The following is a 22,013-nucleotide window of genomic DNA, read 5'->3' as shown; positions in this document are numbered from 1 at the left end:
ACCAAACCCATAGCCTTGGCATAGCAACCCTGTAGGACAGAGTAGGACTGTTCCAGAGGGTTTCCGAGACTGTCTAGCTTTACAAAAGTAGACTGCTGCATCTGTTCTCCCACAGAAATGCTGGTGGGTTTGAACTACCAGCCTTTTAGTTGAGTGGTTAGCCACAGTACTACCAGGGCTCCTTCATTTTGTCATATTGTTGTTGTATGCCATCGAGTTGGTTCTGATTCATAGCGACCCTGTACATGGTCTCCGAGAGTGGCTGGTGGGTTTGAACTGTCGACCTTAGGAGATAGCAGTCCAGTACTTATTTTACAGCATCATACCAAGGCTTCTGTCTTGTCATATTGAACTAGAAGTCCCCTTAATAGAGTATAGTTGGACTGGCAACTACTACAAGACCAGAAAGAGAAGACCATCAGTTTCAGCTCCAGCAGTCCACAACATAGCTTACCCTGATACGGGTCGGGGAATCAAGAGCATTTCTAAATGTACTTTCCAGGAAGGGCAAAAACCAGTGTGGGAGGCTTCCTGTTCAAGTGTACCTTTGCTTCTTTTTAGAAAGCACAGTGCTTCCTTTGACTCTCTCTTCAGCATGCCATTTGAGCACTCATGGGGACAGACTCAATAAGAGTAGTGAGTGAGCTCTTTGGAAATGTGCTGCTTAGAGAAGGTGTTACCGTAGCAACAGCAAGCCTGTTTCATTACCAGATGGCATTAGCTTTTATTTGTGGTATCCCATAGCAGTTGCCAAGAACCAACCCATAGCCCCTGTCAATGAGTGTTTTGCTTTTTGACCATGGACAGCATTGGTTAGCTTGGAAAAGAATGTCAGTTGGCTTGTCTATGGCACATTGCCCTATCAGCCTACTGAAAGTCCAAGGTCACTATAGCCTGGTACATCCAGAAATATCAGAAATGGGCGTATACCAGATAGTTGAAAATATGAGTCATTGTAGAGTGATGCTAGGACTGGAGAGAACATAAGAGAACATGCAGGAAGAACATTAGAAACATGCATTAAGTTCCATCTTACTGGCAAAGCTTGAAGGTTTCGTGTTACTCTTTCCATCACAGCATAATCTGAACAGAAAGAGCTAATTGTTCTTGAATTCTATATGCAGCACACCCCTAGCCAAGTGATGTACATGAATTGTCTCATTTAATCTGCTCAACAGGCCCCTCCACATTCCATAGCTGAGTCTACAGTCTCAAAGGTGGTCTGACTTGCCTGCCCTTTGTCATACTGCCTACAAGTGGCAGATGTGGAACTGCACTGACATCTAAGAATATAGCCATTTAACCTTTACACTAAATGGCCTCCTCTGGGGCCAGTGAGGTGTGACTTAGTCAGCCCATGTAGCTTCCTGTCTTTCCCTAAACTGCCCTAGCCCTTAGGCCTGTAGACAGTTTGGCAGTCATCTATCAGATAGCATAATTGTTCATCCTTCAGTGCCCAGTACATCTGGCACCCACTCTGCAGTTTCCCTTTAGCCATAGATGTTAACAGCCAGAAGATAAAGTCACAAAAGTAGCAAGTTCATTGACTGTGGTTCCAGATTTGATGCAACTGGCTTCAAATCATTTTCCCTTATCTCTGTGAAGTTCAGACAAAGGGATTGAGCCAACTAGCAATGTTGTTGTTACTGTTACTTGGCATCAAGTCAGTTCTGACTTATAGCAACCCTGTGTACTGCCCGGTCCTGCATCATCCTCACAATTGTTATTACACTTGAACCCACTGCTGCTGCCATTGTACCAATCCATTTCGTTGGAGTCTTTCTCTTTTTCGTTGATCTTCCACTTTTCCAAGCATGATGTCCTTCTCCAGGGACTGGTCCCTCTTGATAATATATCCTAAGAATGAGAGATGATATCTGCTTATCCTGGCTCCTAAGAGACATTGTAGCTGTTCTTCTAACACAGATTTGTTTGTTCTCCTGGTAGTCCATGGTACTTTGACTATTCTCCAGCACCATACCTCAAATGCATTAATTCTTCTAAGGTCTTCCTTATTAATTGTCCAACTTTCACATGCATATGAGGCTATTGAAAATATCATGGCTTGGGTCAGGCACATATTAGTCCTCAAACTGACATCTTTGCTGCCATTTTTCAAGAACATATTCATGTCAGACCCTGTGCCATACTCCTTGTCCACATGCATGCTCTCCTTTCTTCTTCACAGTAGTTCTGAGGTGGAGGGATTACTATCTCCCTTCAGACATCAGGAAACTGATGTTTAGGGAATAACTAGGCCAAGATTTCCAGTACCAGAGCCAAGATCTGGTTCCAAATTGCCAATTCCAAAGCCTCAGAATATTAGGGTTCAAAATTGTGTATATAGTTTAGTTATAATCATGTTTAAAAGTTTCTAAGCTGTGAATCTATGCATTTTCCACTTAGCTGAGCACCAAAGTTTAAAAAATTTGAATTGACCAACTCCTGAGACTTACAGATTTGAAAGATAAAGCAAACCAAAGCAAGGTTTCATAACACTTGTTGTTGTTGTTGTTGTTATGTGCCGTGGAGTCGGTTCCGACTCACAGAGACCCTGTACAGGGTTTCCAAGGCTGTAAATCTTTACGGGAGCAGAAAGCCTCATCTTTGTCCCATGGACCGCCTGGTAGTATTGAACTGCTGACCCTGTGGTTTGCAGCCCAATTCGTAATCACTATGCTACCAGAGCTCCTTAAACAGCATATAGCATTAGGCACATCTACTGCAAAAGACCTCTCAAAAGTGTTCAAAAACAAAGATGTCAGTTTGAGGACTGAAATGTTCCTGACCCAAGCCATGGTATTTTCAGTAGCCTCATATGCATGTGAAGGTTGGACAGTGAATAAGGAAGACTGTAGAATTGATGCATTTGAGGTATGGTGTTGGGGAAGAATATTGAAACTATCATGGACTACCAGGAGAACAAACAAATCTATATTGGAAGGAGTAAACCCAGAATGCTTCTTAGAAGCCAGGATGAGTAGACTTTATCTCTCATTCTTAGGATATGTTACCAGGAGAAACCAGTCCCTGGAGAAGGTCATAAGGTCATCATGCTTGGAAAAGTGGAGGGTCAAAGAAAAAGAGGAAGACCCCCATCAGGATGGATTGGCACAGTGGCAGCAACAGTGGCTTAAACATAACAATTGTGAGAATGGCACAGGAGTGGGCATTCTATTGTGCATAGGGTCACTATGAGTCCAAACGTACTTGACAGCACCTAACAGCTACTTGTAAAAGATAAATTGTGAAATATTCACTGGTGAAATGATATGATGGTGGGCATTAATGTCACAGTAACTCAGGAAGGGAATGAAGGTAGGGGTAGAGGTGAAACATGTGAGTTGATGACTGCTGAAATTGGATGGGTCCATGAAAGCTCTTTATACTATTTTACCTACTTTTGTATCTGTTTTAAAATTTTCCACAATGAAAGGCTAACTTGAAAACAAGTTATCTTGAAAGTGCTCAATAGCTATAATATATGGCTAGTGGCTAAGTATTAGATAGTGCAGGTAGACTTTCCACTACACAGAAAGTTCTGTTGGACAGCATTGCTCCATCCCTGACTTCATTTAGTGGAAATATGGAGGGGTAGAAGGGCATGGTAATGCCATCACAAGAAGGCAAAGAAATATATCTAGACTATTACACTGCTTCAGATTAAAAGATACTTACAGGCTCTAATAACCAATTGTAAGATGTGGATTTGGTTGGTATGTAATCGGGTGGCAAGGACTGGATTAGGTTTTGCTTTGATTTAATAGAACCCATTGCTGACAAAAGCAGTGTATAATAGGGGTGTTTATACTTTTCTGGTTGGCATATGATTGGCATGATCCTTGTTAACAATTTGGCAGCTTGTATACAAATCCTTTTGTATTGTTTGCCTAGTAATTTCAATTCTAAAAATATGTCTTAAGGAAATAACCCCAAATTCAGGGAAAACTTGTGAACAGACGTACACATTGCTGCCATATTTATATTAGGAAAAATTTGGAAGCAACTTAAATGTCCCAGTAGTGGGAGACTAGTTAGGGAAATTATAGTGTATCCATTCAATAGATTATTATGTAGCATTTAATGCTGTTTTTGTAGATTGAACAGCAATCTTGTTTCATAATTGTAAGTAAGCATTTGATTTGAAGTTGTATATATAGTTTCATTTATAACCATGTTAAAAAGTCAGTAGCCATAAATCTTCCATAGTACAAAACAACTACAGGAAATATTCCATAGTAGTAGTATCTTTGGATGGGAAGACTGAACAATCGTTTTCTTTTCATTTATATTTTTCTATAATCAACATATATTAGTTAACCTTTTTAGTTATCTTTAAAATACTAAAATTAACTTTTAATAGATTTTTCTCACTTTCATCTTCATCAGTTAATTAAAATCCTCTAGATTTTTTTGTTCTGTTTAATATACGCTTGCTTAACTATCTATGTTTATTAGCAAAAAGAGTTAAGATGTATAGTTGAAAATGATGGCCCTCCTGGAGGTTTCTGCTCGAACTTGCATTGTAGCCTCACAAGAAAGAGTCATTGATTTCAGTGTTTGTATAGTAAATTACGGAACTTTACCTCTTACTGCTTTTCCTTCTTCTTTAACTCATTAACTCACTAACTTCATTTCTCTTTTCCTTCTTTCTTTCCTTTCTGTCTTAATTTCATTTTTTCCTTCCTTCTAAAGAAAGGCAGAGTTTCTGATCCTATGTTTCACAATTAATTAGCATCCTCAAACAGTGATTTTTCAATTACACAAAAAATGAATCAGTAAGTGTTACATAATGTGGTCGCATTTAAAAGTATGCTACAGAAATAAGATGTTTTTATTAACATTCTCTTGAATATAAATATCTTATTTTTCTTTTACCTTGTTTATATTCTGTACCAATTTGATGACAGTGGTGGTGGTATGTCGTTGAGTCGATTCCAACTCACAGCAATGCTGCCTAGAGTTTCCAAGGCTGTAAATCTGTACAGGAGCAGAAAGCATCATCTTTCCTCTTGTGGAGGGGCTGGTAGATTTGAACTGCTGACCTTGTGGTTAGCAATCCAACATGTAACCCATTACACTACCAGGTATTCTTGCCAAGTTGTGCTTACCAAAAATATAGACATCAACCTAACATAAGATTATTGAGAAACCTGTTTGCTGATACATGGACCTAATCAAGGAAGGTTTAAGATTGTGTCAGGGGACAGGCTGTTTTTAAAGCTAAGGATGAGAAAATCAGGGAAGGATGGCTGAAGGTGGCTTTTTAAGTTAAAGTTGAAGGATCAGGATGTTGTGTGAGGCTGAGGCTCTTGTCAAAATGGGGTGGACAGGATTTTCTCTCAGCTAAGTTCTATAATGTCAAAGCCTCATTGGAACAATCCAGACCACAGAACTTGGATTGGTCCTATGCTTCTGGGGTCTCATCTTTGCTGTATAACAAAGAGGATTTGAAAAATACCAGAAGAGTTACCAGAGCTCTTGAAGAAAGGAAGATGCTATTTCTATTCTTATTGCTAATTCTATTCCAACAAGCACAGCAGGTTACTTTTTCCCTGGCACAGATGAAGCTGTACTTAAAAAAAAGAAAGAAGAGAAAATCCTTAATACATGCTTTATGTTCTAAGAGACTGCAAGCATTTAAATATCTTTCCAGGATTAAGTTATTTTTTTTTTTATTAAAATTCAACTTTGTTGTTGTTAGGTGCCATTGAAGTGGTTTCAACTCACAGCAAACTTTTGAGCAGCAGAAGGAAACACTGCCTAACCTTGTCCATCCATACAATTATTGTTAAGTTTGAGTCCATTGTTGCAGCCACTGTGTCAGTCCATTTCCTTGAGGATCTTCCTCTTTGTCACTTGGCCCTCTGCTTTACCAAGCATGATGTCCTTCTCTAGGGACTGGTTCCTGCCTTATCATGTGCACAGTAAATGAGATGAAAGCTCTCCCTCCTCACTTCTAAAGAACATTCTGTCCATACTTCTTCCAAGGCACATTTGTTCATTCTTCTGGTAAACCTTGTTGTTGTTTTTAAGTACTGTGGAGTCAGCTCCGACTCATAGTGACCCTGCACAGGGTTTCCATAGCTGTAAATCTTTATGGGAGCAGAACGCCTCATCTTTCTCCCGTGGAACCACTGGTAATTTTGAACTGCCAACCTTGAGGTTTGTAGCCTGATTTGTAACCACTCTGCTACCAGAGCAGATAGTAGATCCAAGTAAAATGAAATCCTTGACAACTTCAGTCATTTCTCTGTTAATCACAGTGTAGTTTGTTGGTCCAGTTGTGAGAATTTTTGTTTTCTTTATGTTGAGGTATAATCCATACTGAAGGCTGTACTCTTTGATCTTCATAGTAACTGCTTCAAGTTAATTTGCTTTCAGCAAGCAAGGTTGTGTCATCTGCATATCACAGGTTATTAATGAGTCTTACTTTAATCCTGATACTGCGTTTTTTCATATATTTTAGTTTCTTGGATTATTTGTTCCACATACAGATTGAATAACATATAGATTGAATAAATACAGTGCAAGGATGCAACCCTGATCCTTCCTTCTGTTCAAGCAATTGCTTCTTGGTCTATGTATAGGATCCATATAAGCACAATTAAGTGTTCTTGAATTCCCATTCTTCACATTGTAATCCATAATTTGTTATGATCCATATAACTGGATACCTTTGTCTAGTCAATAAAATACTGGTAAACATCTTTCTGATATTCTGTTTTCAGCCAAGATTCTTCTGGCATCAGCATTGCTATCTCTCATTTCACATCCTCTTGAATCAGAATTGAATTTCTGGTAACCCCTGTGTATGTACTGCTGCAACCATTTTGAATTCTCTTCAGCAAAAATTTACTTGCATGTGATATTAATGATATTATTTGATAATGTCCACATTTCATTGGATCACTTTTATTTGGAATAAATATGGATCTCTTCCAGAAGATGGGCCAAATAGCCATCTTCCAAATTTCTTGGCAGAGACACATGAGCATTTCCAGCATTGTATCAGTTAAACATCTTAATGACATTCCATCAATTCCTGGAACCTTGCATTTTATCAGTGCATTCTGTATATCTTGAACTTCCTCCTTCCGTACCATTGGTTCTTGATCAATGTCCTGAAATGGTTGAATGTCAACCAATTCTTTTTGGCACAATAATTCTCTTTGTTCCCTCCATTTTCGTCTGATGCTTCGTACATCTTTCAACTTTGGGTTCTTTGTCGGGGTTTTACCCATAGAATCCTTCAGTATTCAAACGTGAGTCTTACATTTTTTCATCAGTTCTTTTAGCTTGAGAAATACTAAGCATATTTTTCCCTTTTGCTTTTCTAACTCAAGGTCTTTGAGCACATTTCATTATAATATTTTTCTTTGTCTTCTTGAACCACCCTTTGAAATCTTTTGTTCAGTTCTTTTACTTCAGCATTTCTTCCATTCACTTTAGCTACTCTGTACTCAAGAGCAAGTTTCAGGAGTCTCTTCCGATAATCATTTTGGTGTTTTCTTTCTTTCCTGTCTTTTTAATGACCTTTTGCTTTCTTCATGTCTGATGTCCTTGATGTCGTCCCACAATTCATCGGGTCTTCAGTCATTAGTGTTCAGGGCATCAAATCTGTTCTTAAGATGGTCTCTGAATTCAGGTGAGATATGTTCAAGGTCATTCTTCAGCTCCCGTGGACTTAAAACTTTTTCTTTCTTTTTTTAATTAAAAATGTCTTCACCTTCAACTTGAACATATGAGTAACTATTCCATAATAGGCCCCTGGTCATGTTCTGACTGATAATACTAAGCTTCATCATCTCATTCCATGATATAGTCAATTTGATCCCTGTATAGTCTGTCTAGTGAGGTCCACATATGTGTGTTGTTAATAAAAGGTATCTGTAGTGGCGTCAAATGTGGCGGCGGTAGTGAGGTTGTCCCAGGATCAGACATTGTTTCGTTCTGCTGTGCATGGGGTCGCTATGAGCCGGTTCCGACTCGATGGCACCTGACAACAACAACAACATAGGTAATACGTTGTTGGTCTTGCAAAATTCTATCATACTATTTCCAGAATAATTTCTATCACCAAGATCATATTTTCCAACTACTAATCTTTGTTTCAGTAGTCCTGGTGTGGAGCTCTAGGATCAGCACTGGACTGCTAACCATGGGGTTGACAGTTCAAACCCACCAACTACTCCTCAGAAGTCCTTTGCAGGGTTGCTATGAGTCAGAATCAACTTGATTCACTTAACAACAATCTTTGTTTCTAACATGTGCGTTCTAATCACCATTAATTGTCAATGCATCTTAATTGCATGTTTGATCGATTTTAGACTGCAGAAGTTGGTAATAATCTTCCATTTCTTCATCTTTGGCATTAGTAGCTAATGGATAAATTTGAATAATAGTCATATTAACTGGTCTTGTATATGTATCACTGTCAGCATAGATCTTGACATGTTCTTTTTGATGCTGAATACCCATTCCTCTTCAATAAGTCATTCCAAGTTTAGCAGACCATATGATTGTCCAGTTCAAAATAGTCAATACCATTCCATTTTACTTCACTAACAGCTAGGATGTTGATCCTCAAGTAATCCATTTCATTTTTGGCAATTTCCAATTTTTGTTGATTCATAGTTCATTCATTTTATGTTACATTTACTAATGAATGTTTACACTTGTTTCTTGTCATTTTGAGTCATGCCATATCAGCAAATGAAGGTCCTGAAAACTTTACTTCATCCTCATCAATAAGGTCAACTCTACTTTGAGGCAGCTCTTTTCCAGTCGTATTTTGAGTGCCGTCTTCCAGCACTGTATCAGACAATTTCACTACTATTCATAAGGTTTTCATTAGCCAGTTTCTTTAGAAGTAAATCACCAGGTCCTTCTTCCTAATCTCTCTTAGTTTGGAAGCTCCACTGAAAACTGTCTATCATGGATGAACCCGCCGGTATTTAAAGTATCAGTGGCAGAATTTCTAGTATCACGGTAACACACAAGCGACCATTGTTAAATTGACAGACAGGTGGTGGAAAATTCAGCTCCTCTCTGTTAAGTCATTTTATTTGGTATTGCTTTATTGGTTAATATCAGCTGTGATAAATGTACGGTTCAACCAGAGGGTATTTGTTATTGCCATGTCTTATACTTTCTCTATATCTATATTGTAGAATCGTTCATGGGTATATATTGGACCAAGACATAACATGAAAGTAAATGTGCTTACTAAATCTTAGAATGCCATAATTACAGAATATACTTACAGGAAGGAATCTTATGACAGGATTTTTCAAAAGGAATTTTTTTTTTTTTTGCATTATTTAGCAGACAGTAAACATGTGAAATACAAAAATATAAGTAAATTGAGGGTAGATAGTTGAATTGGGACTCACTACATCTTGAAGGAATTTTACAAAGGGCTTCAAAAAGTTAGTGGAAATTCTACCTAGAAAAGCAGCAACAGCAGAGATGGTGGCAGAGGTTGTGGCATGGAGAGACAGGGAAGCATTCATTTAAATGTGCCCTTTGGACATTTAAATGAATATATTTTTTGTTTTATAGGTGTGCATTAAATATGTTTGCTTTGTTCATTTGTGAAATATAAGATGTAAATGGGAAACCACTGGGAGGAAGTGGGATAACTGTTGTTGCGTGGAGGGGATTGTACTCATTGAGATGAAACAAAGTATGATTCGTTGAATGTAAAGCTGATGACCTTGCCTGTAAACCTTTGATCATTCACAGTAAAAAGTTTAAGAAAAAAGTGGGAATGAAATGATAATGAATGTGTTTCCACAAACTGTTTGAAGCCCCCTCATATGAAGAACTTTCCCTTGTTGAGCTTAGGATGATAGCATAAGGGGGAATGCCATGCCCTCTCTCAAAATGTCCTTTGGTGCCTCTTTTAGGCACAGATAAATGATCATTTCTTCTTATAGTTTTGCCCAACATCATGTGAATTGCATGTGCAAATGTAAGCTTTCATGTATTCATGTATGTGTTTTGGCAGGTGACCTTGGGGAAAGTGTTGAAAGTGATTGTCGTCATGCGGAGCCTGTTCATTGATCGAACAATAGTAAAGGGATATACTGAAAATGTCTACACAGAAGATGGCAAGGTAAGCCTTCCAGGATCTTTTATTCTTTGTTTCAAGTATCCCAGAACAAATGTAGTAGAGTCCCAGATGAATGACATTAAAAACTAGCAGTCATAGTCGAAATGATCAACAAGCATAGATGTCAGCATGAAGATGAACATTTTACAGAAAAACATTTCATTCTCTCTGCTTGCATTTTTCATCAAGCTCCTGCTTTTTCCTCTAAGCCTGATGCCCTTGGTTGAATTTCTAATTTATCACCTTAGACCCCAGTTGCCTCATTAAATGTGTCTTCTGAGGAAATGGATTTTTTTCCCCCAAGTCTAGCAGTACATCAATAGCCCAGGGTTTAGCATTCTGCTTTTCCTAGAACCATAAGGAAAATTCAAGATAGTTTGACACACAACTTGATGACCGTCTTTTTCCATGAAACTCCCAAATCCTTTGTAGTCCACAGTAGTATATCTTGAATAGCTGCTATTGAGAAAAGGTAAGTTATTTCCATGCGTGACTTGTTCCAAGGAAACTTCACCCATGTGAACCCATAATTTCTTTCGCCTGCACAAACTCCATATGGTTCTATAGAGTGCATCAGAGGATGCTAATGGGAGATGACAGCCTTCATTTGTTTGCTTCCAGAGCGTAATGAGCACTCTGCCTGAGGATACCGCACCATCGCCATCACAACCAGCCTCACCCCGCTCAGTTCCCAGTACTCAGCCTGTATCTCCCCAGCTCTCTGAAGCTTTCACTTTTCCTTATAAATCCTATTAAAATGTAAAAGTTTGTTAGTACTGGTACTTACCACCCAAAGGCCACATTATAATGAGGATAGAATTGTCTTCAAAAAAAGGTGATGCGTGTAGCTTAGCACATAGCGGTGTGTTATATAGGAGGTGTGACCCACAAAATACTGCAATTTGCATTTTGAACAAGTAAGCTGGCATTTTTACATTCTACCTGAGTGTTGTCTGTGTTGGAAGCTGCTCTTACTCCAAGTTCTCTTAGATATCTCCATTAATAACAAATCATTCTTGAGGGGAGACTTCCCCCCTCCCTTTTTTTGGAAAAACTAGAAAGTTTAGAGTGAATTTGGAGATGAAGTGGATAATCAAGGCAAGAATGATCTGTGTGTTGATGATTAACAAATTCTAAAGGTAGGCCCAAAAGAGAAATTCTAAATTCTATCAGCAGCAAAAGTCACACTGAAAAAGTTATAACCTGCCAAAGAAACCCTTGGTCAGTGGTCAACCTTGTTAGTTATCTAAAGGTTTGGAACTTTATATAATCACTCCTGGAATGAAACTTAGCTCTTGCTCTCAAAAGATTTACGGTGAATTGGGGAGATAAAGAATAAATTCATAAAAATAAATAAATAAGGAGTGTGGTATAAGAGATACCAAATTCAATGCAAATGAAACATGTTTTGAATTTAGTTTATAAAAAGTAATGGAGGTTTTTACCTACATTGCATGGTATCTTTAATGTAATATTTATTTAATTGAATGCTTAATACTGAAAGTGTCTGAAATAATACATATAAAGCACTTAGCACTTTGCCGGCTAGTAAATACTCAGTAAAGGATAGCTAATATTTGTTATTCTGCACTTAAAACAATGCAAGTAGAAAATAGTCTTATATGTATGTACACTTCAAAATTTTTCCTCTGATTACTCCTCCTCAACTGTTTATGTTTGGACAGTTCCTTCTTTCCCATACACCCCTCAACTCCTGGGTTCTCTTCTCCCTCTACCCATTCCCCAGCCATGTTTTTTTCATATGTCACCCACACAAGGATCATTCATGATTTGATTATAAACCAGACGTCTCCTCTGAGTTCCAGATTAGCATTTCCTACAGACTCCCTGAATGTACTTTAGACCAGTCCAACTGGTCTAAAGCTAAACTCATGATCTCTCTCCCTAAAGTCAGTTTTCCACTTCTGTTCCTTATCTTGGATAACTGTACCATCACCTCATTGAATAATTTTCCATAACCATCATAGATTGTTTCTTTTATTAAGAAAACCCTTTTCTTAATAAAAGAAATATAATGTTTGTCCTTTTGTGATTGACTAATTTCACTCAGCCTAATATCCTGTAGGTTCATCCATGTTGTGAGGTGTTTACCCAGATCCTTCGTTATTTCAGTGTTGTATAGTATTCTATTGTGTGTATGTAACAAAGTTTGTTTAGCCAGTCTTCTGTTGATGGGCATTTAGGCTGTCTCCATCTTTTTGATGTGTCTCTTTTAAACAGCATGTTGAAGAATCCTATTTTCTATCTGTTCTGCTCTGTCTCTTGACAGGTATATTTAATCCATTTACATTCAGTGTAATTGTTGATAGTATGAATTGATTCCTGTCATTTTGCTTTGTTGTTTGTTTGTTTTTTGGTGTGATGCTGCTGGTTTCTTTGCTCCACATAATTATCTGCACGGCATTCATTTTGTTTGTGGGTTTTGTTTTCATTTACGTTTCTGTTACGTTAATGTTTACTAAATCTTTCTGATTTTCCTCTTTATTTTGATGTGCAGATGTATTAATTTTCTTTAAGGTTATCCTGTAATTTATTATTTTATTTCCTATCTAAACAGTCTGTTTTATCTTGAAATCTGCTTGATTCCCTCACAATTTGTAAATTCTATATCTACACTATTCCCTCTTTTTGCTTTGTAGTTGACTTCATTTTACATTGATATCTCTGTTTCCCAGTCTCGTAGTTTGTATCATTTTAAATGTTCCTGGTGTGGTGCTGTGGGCTAATGCATCAGACTGCAAAGTCAATTGAACTGCAACATCAGTGGTTCAAGCTCACTAGCTGCTCCTTGGAAACCCTATACAGGGTCGCTATGGGTCGGAATTGACTCAACGGCGCTTCACAACAACAACAACCTATTGGGATTGAGTTCTGGGTAGTATTGTCATGTATGGTAATCTTATGTATGATAATCTTCTGTTGTTGGTTCTCAGTCTAAAGAATATCATTTTTTGTAATGTTGGTCTGATGTTGGTGGTAGTTATATGCTGTGGAGTCAGTTTGAACTCACTGAGACAATATATAGGGTTTCTGAGGCTGTAAATCTTTACAGGGGCAAAGCCTCATCTTTCTCTCACAGAGTGGCTGGTAGATTCGAACTGCTGACCTTGCAGTTAGAACCCCAACTCATAACCCACTATGCTACCAGAGTCCTTAAAGTTGGTCTAGTCATTACAAATTCCTTTAATTTCTGTTTATAAGGAAATGTCCTAATTTCATCATTGTATTTTAGGGACAACTTTGCTGGATATATGATTCTTGGTTGGTAATATTTTGCCTTCAGACTTTTGTATGTCATTCCATTTGCCTTCGTACTGTCCTGGTTTCTGCTAAGAAATCAGACCTTAGTCTTACTGGTTCTCTTTTGTAGATAAGTTGTTGTTTTTTTCCAAGCTGCTGTCAGAACTCTGTCTTTCATTTTGAAAAGTTTGGTTATGATATGTCTTGGTGATTTTCTTTTGGAATAGGTCCTGCTTGAGGTTCATTAAGCTTCTTGTTTTTCATGATGCTAGGGAAGGTTTCTTCCAACAACTCCTCAACAATTTTCTCTGCTTTTTATTGTCTTTTCCTGTTCTAGAATTCCAATCACCCATATGTTATTCCTCTTCATGGTGTCCCACATAACTATTAGGCTTTCTTTCGATTTTTCTGATTATTCTTCTAACATACTAATGTTGAGAGATTTATTTTCAGACTCACTAATCCAGGCTTCCATTGCTCCGAATCTACTCCTTTGCCTTTTCAATGCACTGTCCATTTCTGAAATCTTAGTATCTGTTAATATTCTGAATCTCTAATTAAAGGTTTTGTGTTGTTTAAAATTTTGCATTTATTTTGCCTGTCTGTTCTCGTAATATTTTCCTGAATTCTAAAGCTTTTTCTGTGTTCTCCTTGCTTTCCTTGACCTTTCTCTCAGTCCTTTAAAAGTACCTAAATACCATTCTTTTAAATTGTTTTCCAGTTAGTTCCATTACCTTTTCTTCCTTGGAAACAAACGTTTTCTGGTTTTGCAGCTTGAGCCATTCTCATTTCTTTGTGTGAGCTAAATTGTCTGTTGTCTCCAGGGCATTATGGGATTGTTGTAATTGTATTTAGTTGATGGTTGTATGTTGGTGTGTTCTTATCCTCTCACCAAGTATCTCCTGTAGGCATAGTTAGAGGATGGAAGTATATACACTGTTTTCCTTTCTTGTTCGTGCACCTCACTTTATGGTTGTTTGGGCTCTTTTAGCTGCTATCGTTGATTAGATGGTATAGGAGCTGTTACTGGTTCTTGCCCAGTGGGTGGAGCTGCAGAGGGTATGGTTGTGACGGGACTATATGGGTATGATTGCTGTCTCTTTTCTGGTGAGAAAGAGAAAGCCCCTGTATACACACACATACACAAGAAAACTAAACAGAATAAACAAACAAGGTACCAACAATGTAAGGGAAAATAATTTAAAAATTAAGCAGGTAGCAACCAGAAAAAAGAATATAAAACTATAAAGACAAAAGAGGGACAGGAGGGGGGAAAAAAAAAAAAAGAGGGACAGAGAAATGGAGGTATAGGAGAGAAAATAAAAGGAAGAAATTGAGGGGGGAAACTTTAAAATAACTATAAAGATAAAAGAGGAACAGGAAAATGGATGTGTATAAGAGAAAAACTAAAGGGAAGAAATAAGAACATGCACACACTTAAGAAAAACAGGGAGAGAGAAGAAAAAAAGAGAGATTGAAGAGTAGTAAAGAAAGATCAAAGGGGAGCATAAAAAGAAAAGTTGAATTGATAAACAAGGAAAAAGGGAAAAACAAAAGTGAGATAGGATAAAATTCAAGGAAATGAAAAGAGAGAAAGGAGGAAGAGAAAGAATAAACAAAAAACAAACAAATGAAATAACAAAAGGAGAAAAACAAAGCCAAACTTAAAAAAAATTAAAAAACAGTGCAACTTAAGAGGAGAAAACTTGGGAGCTCCTGCGCGAGCCAGGGAGCTCAGGAACGAGGTGTGGGAAGGATGTGACAGCAAAGTTCCTAGCCTTAGATGGAGGCCTATTGGTGTCCGTGTAAGCTATGTTCAGGGCACTCAATCCAAAGTAGTTTAGTTGGTTTCAGTGTCTGTTAGGACCACAGGACAGCTGGGGGCAGGGTGAGTGATTAAATGTTGTCTGGTAGCTCTGCATGTTCTGTAGGTCTAGAGTAGATCCCACCTGAATTCAGGCACCAAAGTGATGCAGCCAGCCCTGCCTCCCTGACATGGCTCCCAACCATGTGCTCTAAACTCCTAGAGAGCAGGGTCTGCACTGGGGATAGATGAGGATGGAAGCTGGCCATACCGTTGGTCTTCAGAGAAGCATGGGGACAAAGAAGGAATCGCACCTTTCCCATCACCTGTGTGAAGAATCTTCTCTGCCAGGCTTCCCTCTGTTGCCAGAGCTGCTCACAGATGGTCATGCTGCGTCTGGCCAGCAGTTCGCCAGTCAGTCTCCCTCTCTTACTGTCTCTGCTCAGCTTCTCTTCCTAGCATGTACTCAATCCACTTCTCTAATAACCTTTCCTCTGAAGTTCTGTGTTCCAGAATTTTCATCTGTGTCTGTTTCACTTGGTCTCCCTTATCTTTGTTGTTGAGGGCCTGTGTAGTGCATCTGGCTGCCCCAGTTTTCCCTGCACAGGAGCACTGTGCATATGAACATGGGCTCTAGAAATGGCAGGTCTGAGACACATATTAACTTGTGTTTGTTATTGTGGTTAAGTGCCATCAAGTTGGTTCCACTCACATTGACCCTGTATAGCGTTTCTGAGGAATGGCTGGTGAGTTCAAATCGACCTTGCAGTCCAGTGCTTATCATGCAGTGCCACACCAGAGCTTCTAACTTGGGTTAAAGGAAATGGAAAAAACAAAGTCTGCCTCTACTTACAGCACAAATTATCGTTATTATAATGCATCCATAGCACTGTGGTCTAATGCGTCAGACTGCAAAGTCATTTGAACTGCAAGGTCGGTGGTTCAAGCTCACCAGCTGCTCCTTGGAAACCCTATACAGGGTCGCTATGGGTTAAAATCGACTCGACGGCACTTAACAACAACAGCAACATAGAATTTTGAACAGTCTTTTATGGGTGCTAAAATTATTAAGTCATGAACCTTCATCTACATGACTGTCTTACAGTTAATAAAATTACTAACGTCATAGCAAGTCCACGTGCCATAAAGACTTTGCCTATAGTGGTTATTAAAACTTCCAGCTATTTCGTGCATAAGTATTGTTATCATATTCATTTTACACATAGGGAAATTGAGACCCAAAATGGTAAATAACTTACCCACTGACCCACAGAGCCAAATCTTATAACATACATCTACCAGGAGCTTCTGCAAGTCACAGACTGTCCATAGGGCACACCTCAGCACCTGGAAAATGGTCTGGGAAGAGGTAATGGATAAATTTAAGATGGGAACTGAAAGCAGCAGCAGAGAAGAAAGTCATAAATAAATCAAAGAATAAAGGATGTGTTTTCCTGATCAGCCGTGTATTTTCCTGACCAGAGATTAATGTGGATTCTAGAAATTAGGTGTATGATTAGGATCCTGCATTGTGTAATTCCTGTCACAAATACAGTAATCCTGGAAGCCATTTGTTCCCTTGGTAAACACATGCATTGGCCCAGGTGGGTAAGCAGGGACACTAAATTAAAAATATCAAGACTGAGGAGTTGGTGATTTTAAAGGTACATTTGCCACACTCAGTAGAGAAGGTTTCAAGTAACTGTAGTACCCAGAATCTTATCCTAGCCAATTTGATTAGCCCTTGCTCTTTTCAGAACACTTTACAAAAGATAAAAATAAAACCATTCAGAGTTACTAGTGTTCTGTTTCAAGTACTCATACTGTTACATGTGTATTTGTGTATCTTTATATGCAGACACACATTAGTGCAATTAGTGTGTTTGAAATGTCTGCTGGCACATCCCAGATCTTCCCAAAATGTACTATTTGGAGAGAGCCATTGGAGCCTGAGGTGTGATTTAAAAGAACAAATTGTTGCTTGCAGTTTTGGTGTTTGAAAGATACAGGCTTGCATTTGCTGAGTTGGTACCTAAGTGCTTGCCTGGGGGTGTTAATGCTGCAGTCTGGGAGAGGACCACCGCAGATAACTGTGGGTTTGGCTTAGAGCGGTCTGTATTTCTAAAGCAACGAGCACATTCTAAAAGGATTATCCTTCCTGCTTCTGTGTAGGCTCAGCACCACCCCTAATTTCCCAACCTGCAGGTATGTTAACCCCACCAGAACCCTAGCACACTTTGCAGTAACAACTACCACTCCTATCCTAATTGCCCTCTTTACCTGTGATGCATATTTGTGATACTGGGTACCATTCGAGTAATTCAGCTAATAAAAAGTAAAACTAATTTTAAGACTTGCCTACTCACTGTTGTTCATTGTCGTAGGGGACTCGCAAAGAACCATGACTCAGCATGTGAAGAGGCAGGATTCAAGATTAACACCTGGCCACTACCCTCATTGGGAGTCCTGGTGTGGCACTGTGGGTTAATGCACCAGACTGCAAAGCCATTTGAACTGCAAGGTTGGCAGTTCAAGTTCACCAGCTTCTCCTCAGAAACACTACACAGGGTTGCTATGGGTCAGAACTGACTCTACGGCACTTAACAACAACAACAGCTACTCTCATTTTATCCCAGTCAATCTTAACTGGAAACATAGAAGTGTGTCTTAGTTGAATTTATCTTATTAGGGGATTTAGGTTATGTTAATGCTATAGCTTCATTAATTACCCCATATCAATAAAAAAAATTTTTTTTAAAGGCGGCTTTTAGCCTCCTAGCGTAAAGAGGAAAAGAAATGGTACTATCAAAGGAAATCTTCAAAGACAGAGATAGCTGTCTCCAGGGTAATTTCTGATCCTGCATTCTTCCCACTTCAAAGTTAGATGTGTGTGAGTGTATGTTTGGGTCGAGGGGGTTGGGGGAAGCTTGAATCTGATTTCTCTAATAAGTGTTGGCATCAGCCCTGTTTGATATTAGATGCAGGGAACATTTTGATTTGTTATAGCCTTTGAAATTGTTCAGACGACCTTCAGAAAAATGGCCTCTTGTTACTCATAGGGGGGAAGGGTGAAAGCTAGGGAAGGGGACTCCACTGTAATTCTTATGCAGAGGATGCCCTGAAACTGTGTTTTCAGTAGCTTTTTAGTAACAAATGTATGTCCTGATTGAAAGTGAAAGTTGGAGAAGAATAGACCTATATAGCACTACATTCTTTGGTAAGACTTTGTTCACTTTTTGACTGTCCAGGGGCGGTTGGGCAGAATTCAGAATATGACCACAGATAAGCTGTGATTTTGAAAACGTGTAATTGTGGAGAAATCCATTACCATTGCTGGTTTGTAGCCCTGTGTTCATCCTGACATATTTATCACCTGTTGACTTACAAAGATGAAACTTCTAAATAAAGGCTTTATGAGTTTTATTTGGAAGTGTCAATTTTGGCAAATTTATAATTCATTACCCTGCTTTCAGAAAGCAGTTAAAGAATAGGTAATTTAGAGGGCATGGAGGAAGGTAGAATCTCCACTGAGTAGTATCCAATCTGTCTGGGTGGGGCTGATGAAAGGAGATGGGGATAGCACTCCTGTGGTATAATAGTGAATAATTACTATCAGAACTTGACTGAGGATTGGAAATGTAAAGGTGGATGTTTTGTAGGAAAAGGAGGAGAGTGATTGACTTTGCAGTCCAGGAGCAGAAGTCTCAAGGGAGAAGAGTGGAGAGCGGAACCCTACCCAGAGAAGCAGTGATGGCAGAGACAATGATGTGGAGAGATGGAGCGGCTGGGACTCTAGACCCAGAGAGGGAGAGGGGCTGATGGGGGGTGGGGGGGTCAGGCTTGCGGGTATGGTTGATGGTACATGGAGTGGATTGTAACCATGGCAATGAAGCAGTATACAATAGAATGAATGTAAAGCTAATGTTCTCCCATGTAAACTATCACATAATTCACATAAAACATTTTTAAAAATTGGTAACTTTCTGATCAACTGACAAAATTTTTACTTGCTGTTAAAATGAATTTTATCAGCAATGGTTGCCACACCAGCTGGTCTCAAAGCAGATTTATATTGTTGAACTTTGGAGAGTCCCCAGAAAAGCACTGCAAGTGGCAGTGTGTTGTTGTTAAGTGCCGTCGAGTCAGTTCTGACCCATAGCCACCCTATATAAGGTTTCCAAGGAGCAGCTGGTGAGCTTGAACCACCGACCTTACAGCTCAAAATGACTTTGCTTTGCAGTCCAGTACATTAACCCGCAGCTCCACACTGCTGGCAATTTTGTTGTTGTTAAGTGCCGTTGAGTTGGTTCCGACTCATAGTAACCCTGTATAGGGTTTCCAAGGAGCAACTGGTGAGCAGGGCTGCTCAAAGCAGGCATCTCATGGCATTCTAGCTGGAAGGCACTCTTCCTCCAAGGTAAAAAAACTGGGTCTTTCGAGACAGACCTGGTTTTGAATCTCTACTACATATTAATTATGTGATGTTGGGCAACTTGCTCTACTTCTCTGAGCCTCAGTTTCCTCATCTGGAAATTGCAAGTAATTCTTACCATGCTCAGATTGTTGTGGAAAGGATTGGAAAATAAAACTGGGCAGGTAAAATACATTATTGTAATATGCCTCATAGAGTTGGTTCTGACTCATAGTGACCCTGTATAGAGTTTCCGAGGAACAGTTGGTTGATGAGTTGAAACTGACGACCCTGTGGTTCAAACTGTCCTTGCAGTCCAGTGCTTATCCTACAGCCCCACATCAGGACTCCAGGTAAATACATAGTAATCCGTAAATGATATCTGCTCCTGAAGATTGTGATGAAGATGGTGATCGGGGCAGTCATAGCTAGAAATAACTACCTTCTTATGTCAGTTTCTTTTGGTTGAGTAAATTTGATTTGGCACTATTTTCACTTGCTCTTCCTATTTATTCATCAAAAAGTCTTCTGAATGAAGTCTTAATGTTTTTATCCTGACTGCAGATGTGTCTGTATTAAAGCAGTTGGTCATATGTAGGGTTTATTTTCATTTTACTAGAGAGCAGACTACATTCCCACCCCTAAAACAAGAATTCTAATCCTGAATCCAATGGCTGCTTCTAATATTATAGATTCAGCCACCAATTGTTGCTTTTTCCATTTAAAAGTCATTCTAATGTTTGCCCAAACCTGATTGGTACTTCACTTTCTTTTAATTCATACTGTGATTCAGAATAATTTCCCATTCATTCGGCTGAAGTTTGGAGCTTCCAGAATATTCTCTTTTTAATATTGCTGCCAGCAAAAAAATTAGTAGCCTTTGCAGCAGATAAGCTGAAGCTAATAAATATTCACTTGGATCCATCCTGACTCCCTGAAATGAATTTCTGAAATCTTCCTGGCCCTGAGAAGAGACAGGGCATTGACTCCAGAACGCTGTTTAAAAGGCTTTCTCTGGCATAAATCTAGCAGAAAATCAAGTACAAACCACCTGCTGTGCTTTCACCACAAAGGGGAAAACCCATTGTTACTGGATCCTTTTCTTACCAATGTACTCCTGGTAAATAGACCATATTGTCTAAAATGTTTCTGTTCCAGATGGTAGGAACTGTTCCCTAGGGTACTGAATCATATATTTAAACCGCCTTTTAAAAAGATCAACATTCTCACTTTGAATAGACATGGTTTGTTTTGAGAATCCACAATTAGGCTAGAGAGTCCATCTCTTAATTAAACCTATGCATATTTTCTCTCTGTGGTTTATTATTATTATTATGAAAACTTTTTTCATATACTAAAGGGATTTTTCTTTTTTTGAATAAAAATTGTAACTTTAGTATACATACCAATTCTTCCTTTTCTGTTTCTTCGAATAGAAGTGATAATTTTAGTGGATTTTGCCGATTTTTCCTTTTCTGTTTCTTCAGGCTCTGTGTTTATGTCGTGGTCTGCCTCTGTATGATGTTAACAGACAGGAAGGATAAACAGTGAAGAACTTCAGAAGAAACAGCTGTGAGCTTAATAAGGAAGGCAAACTATATTAGTTCCAAGTTCAGACATTGAAGTTACCCTTCTTAAAATTTAGACCTAAAATCTTTGGCATCTCACTCTCTCTTGGCACTGATGTGCTAGAACTATAAGATGCAAAAAGTCATTCTTATTCATCCTGCAGTCTTTGAATAATCTTTGAATGCTGTATTTTTAAGCCCTGGGCTAAACTGCTGCACTACAAAAATAATGTGAACCTGACTTACTCTTCCAAATGTGACCACCTGTCCAACAGTAGTTTTCATCAACAGATTGATAATGTTGGGAATTCATTTGATATGTTTCTATTGAGGTTTTCTTCAGAGTTATCTGGAGGTAGCACGTCACTTTTTCCACCTACAAATTGTTAACCTGTCAAAATTCTAATCCCTACAGATTTTTTAAATTTGTATTCCCTTCAACTGGTTTACACAGGGGAGCAATGGCTTTAAATTGACACTACCTTTCTGTAGAACAGTGTGGTCAGAGTAGCCAGTCAGGAGGCTTTGTGGAAATTCAAGAAAAAGATGGCACAGGCAGTGGGGATAAGGAGAAGTAAATGAGTTTGAGTTATTTTTCAGGTTGAATGAATGAATGTATGATCAAATTTCTCGTGTTAGTACTTATACTGACTAAGAAACTCTCCAGCCCTACAAAGGTCTAGAGCAGGACTGGGGAACCTTTTTTCTGCCAAAATTTATAACATCATTTGCAGGCCATACAAAAATAAAATCTTAAAATTTAGGCTGTTATATTTGGTCAAGCATTTAATTAGGTCACCCCTAATGTGGAGTCCTGGTGCGGTACTGTGGGTTATTGCGCTGGACTGCAAA

At 38.7% G+C, this 22,013-nt stretch overlaps 1 protein-coding gene across 2 annotated transcripts in view; it reads left to right on the top strand.

Annotated features, from left to right (window-relative positions):
• MED27 (mediator complex subunit 27) overlaps nucleotides 1–22,013 on the top strand; it is a 340,395-nt gene that overhangs the window by 286,152 nt on the left and 32,230 nt on the right. Inside the window, exon 5 of one of the 2 annotated variants that reach the window (XM_006834892.1) lies at nucleotides 10,013–10,120. The exons of the other annotated variant lie outside the window; for it this stretch is intronic. Coding sequence (XP_006834955.1) covers nucleotides 10,013–10,120 — 108 coding nt within the window. The remainder of the gene's footprint in view (nucleotides 1–10,012; nucleotides 10,121–22,013) is intronic. 2 annotated transcript variants of the gene reach the window in all.

This window comes from Chrysochloris asiatica, unplaced genomic scaffold, assembly GCF_000296735.1.
Source record: "Chrysochloris asiatica unplaced genomic scaffold, ChrAsi1.0 scaffold00014, whole genome shotgun sequence".
In the NCBI taxonomy this organism is placed as follows: domain Eukaryota; kingdom Metazoa; phylum Chordata; class Mammalia; order Afrosoricida; family Chrysochloridae; genus Chrysochloris; species Chrysochloris asiatica.
Note: the sequence above shows the minus strand (reverse complement) of the source record. Positions and strands in the feature narration are given on the sequence as shown.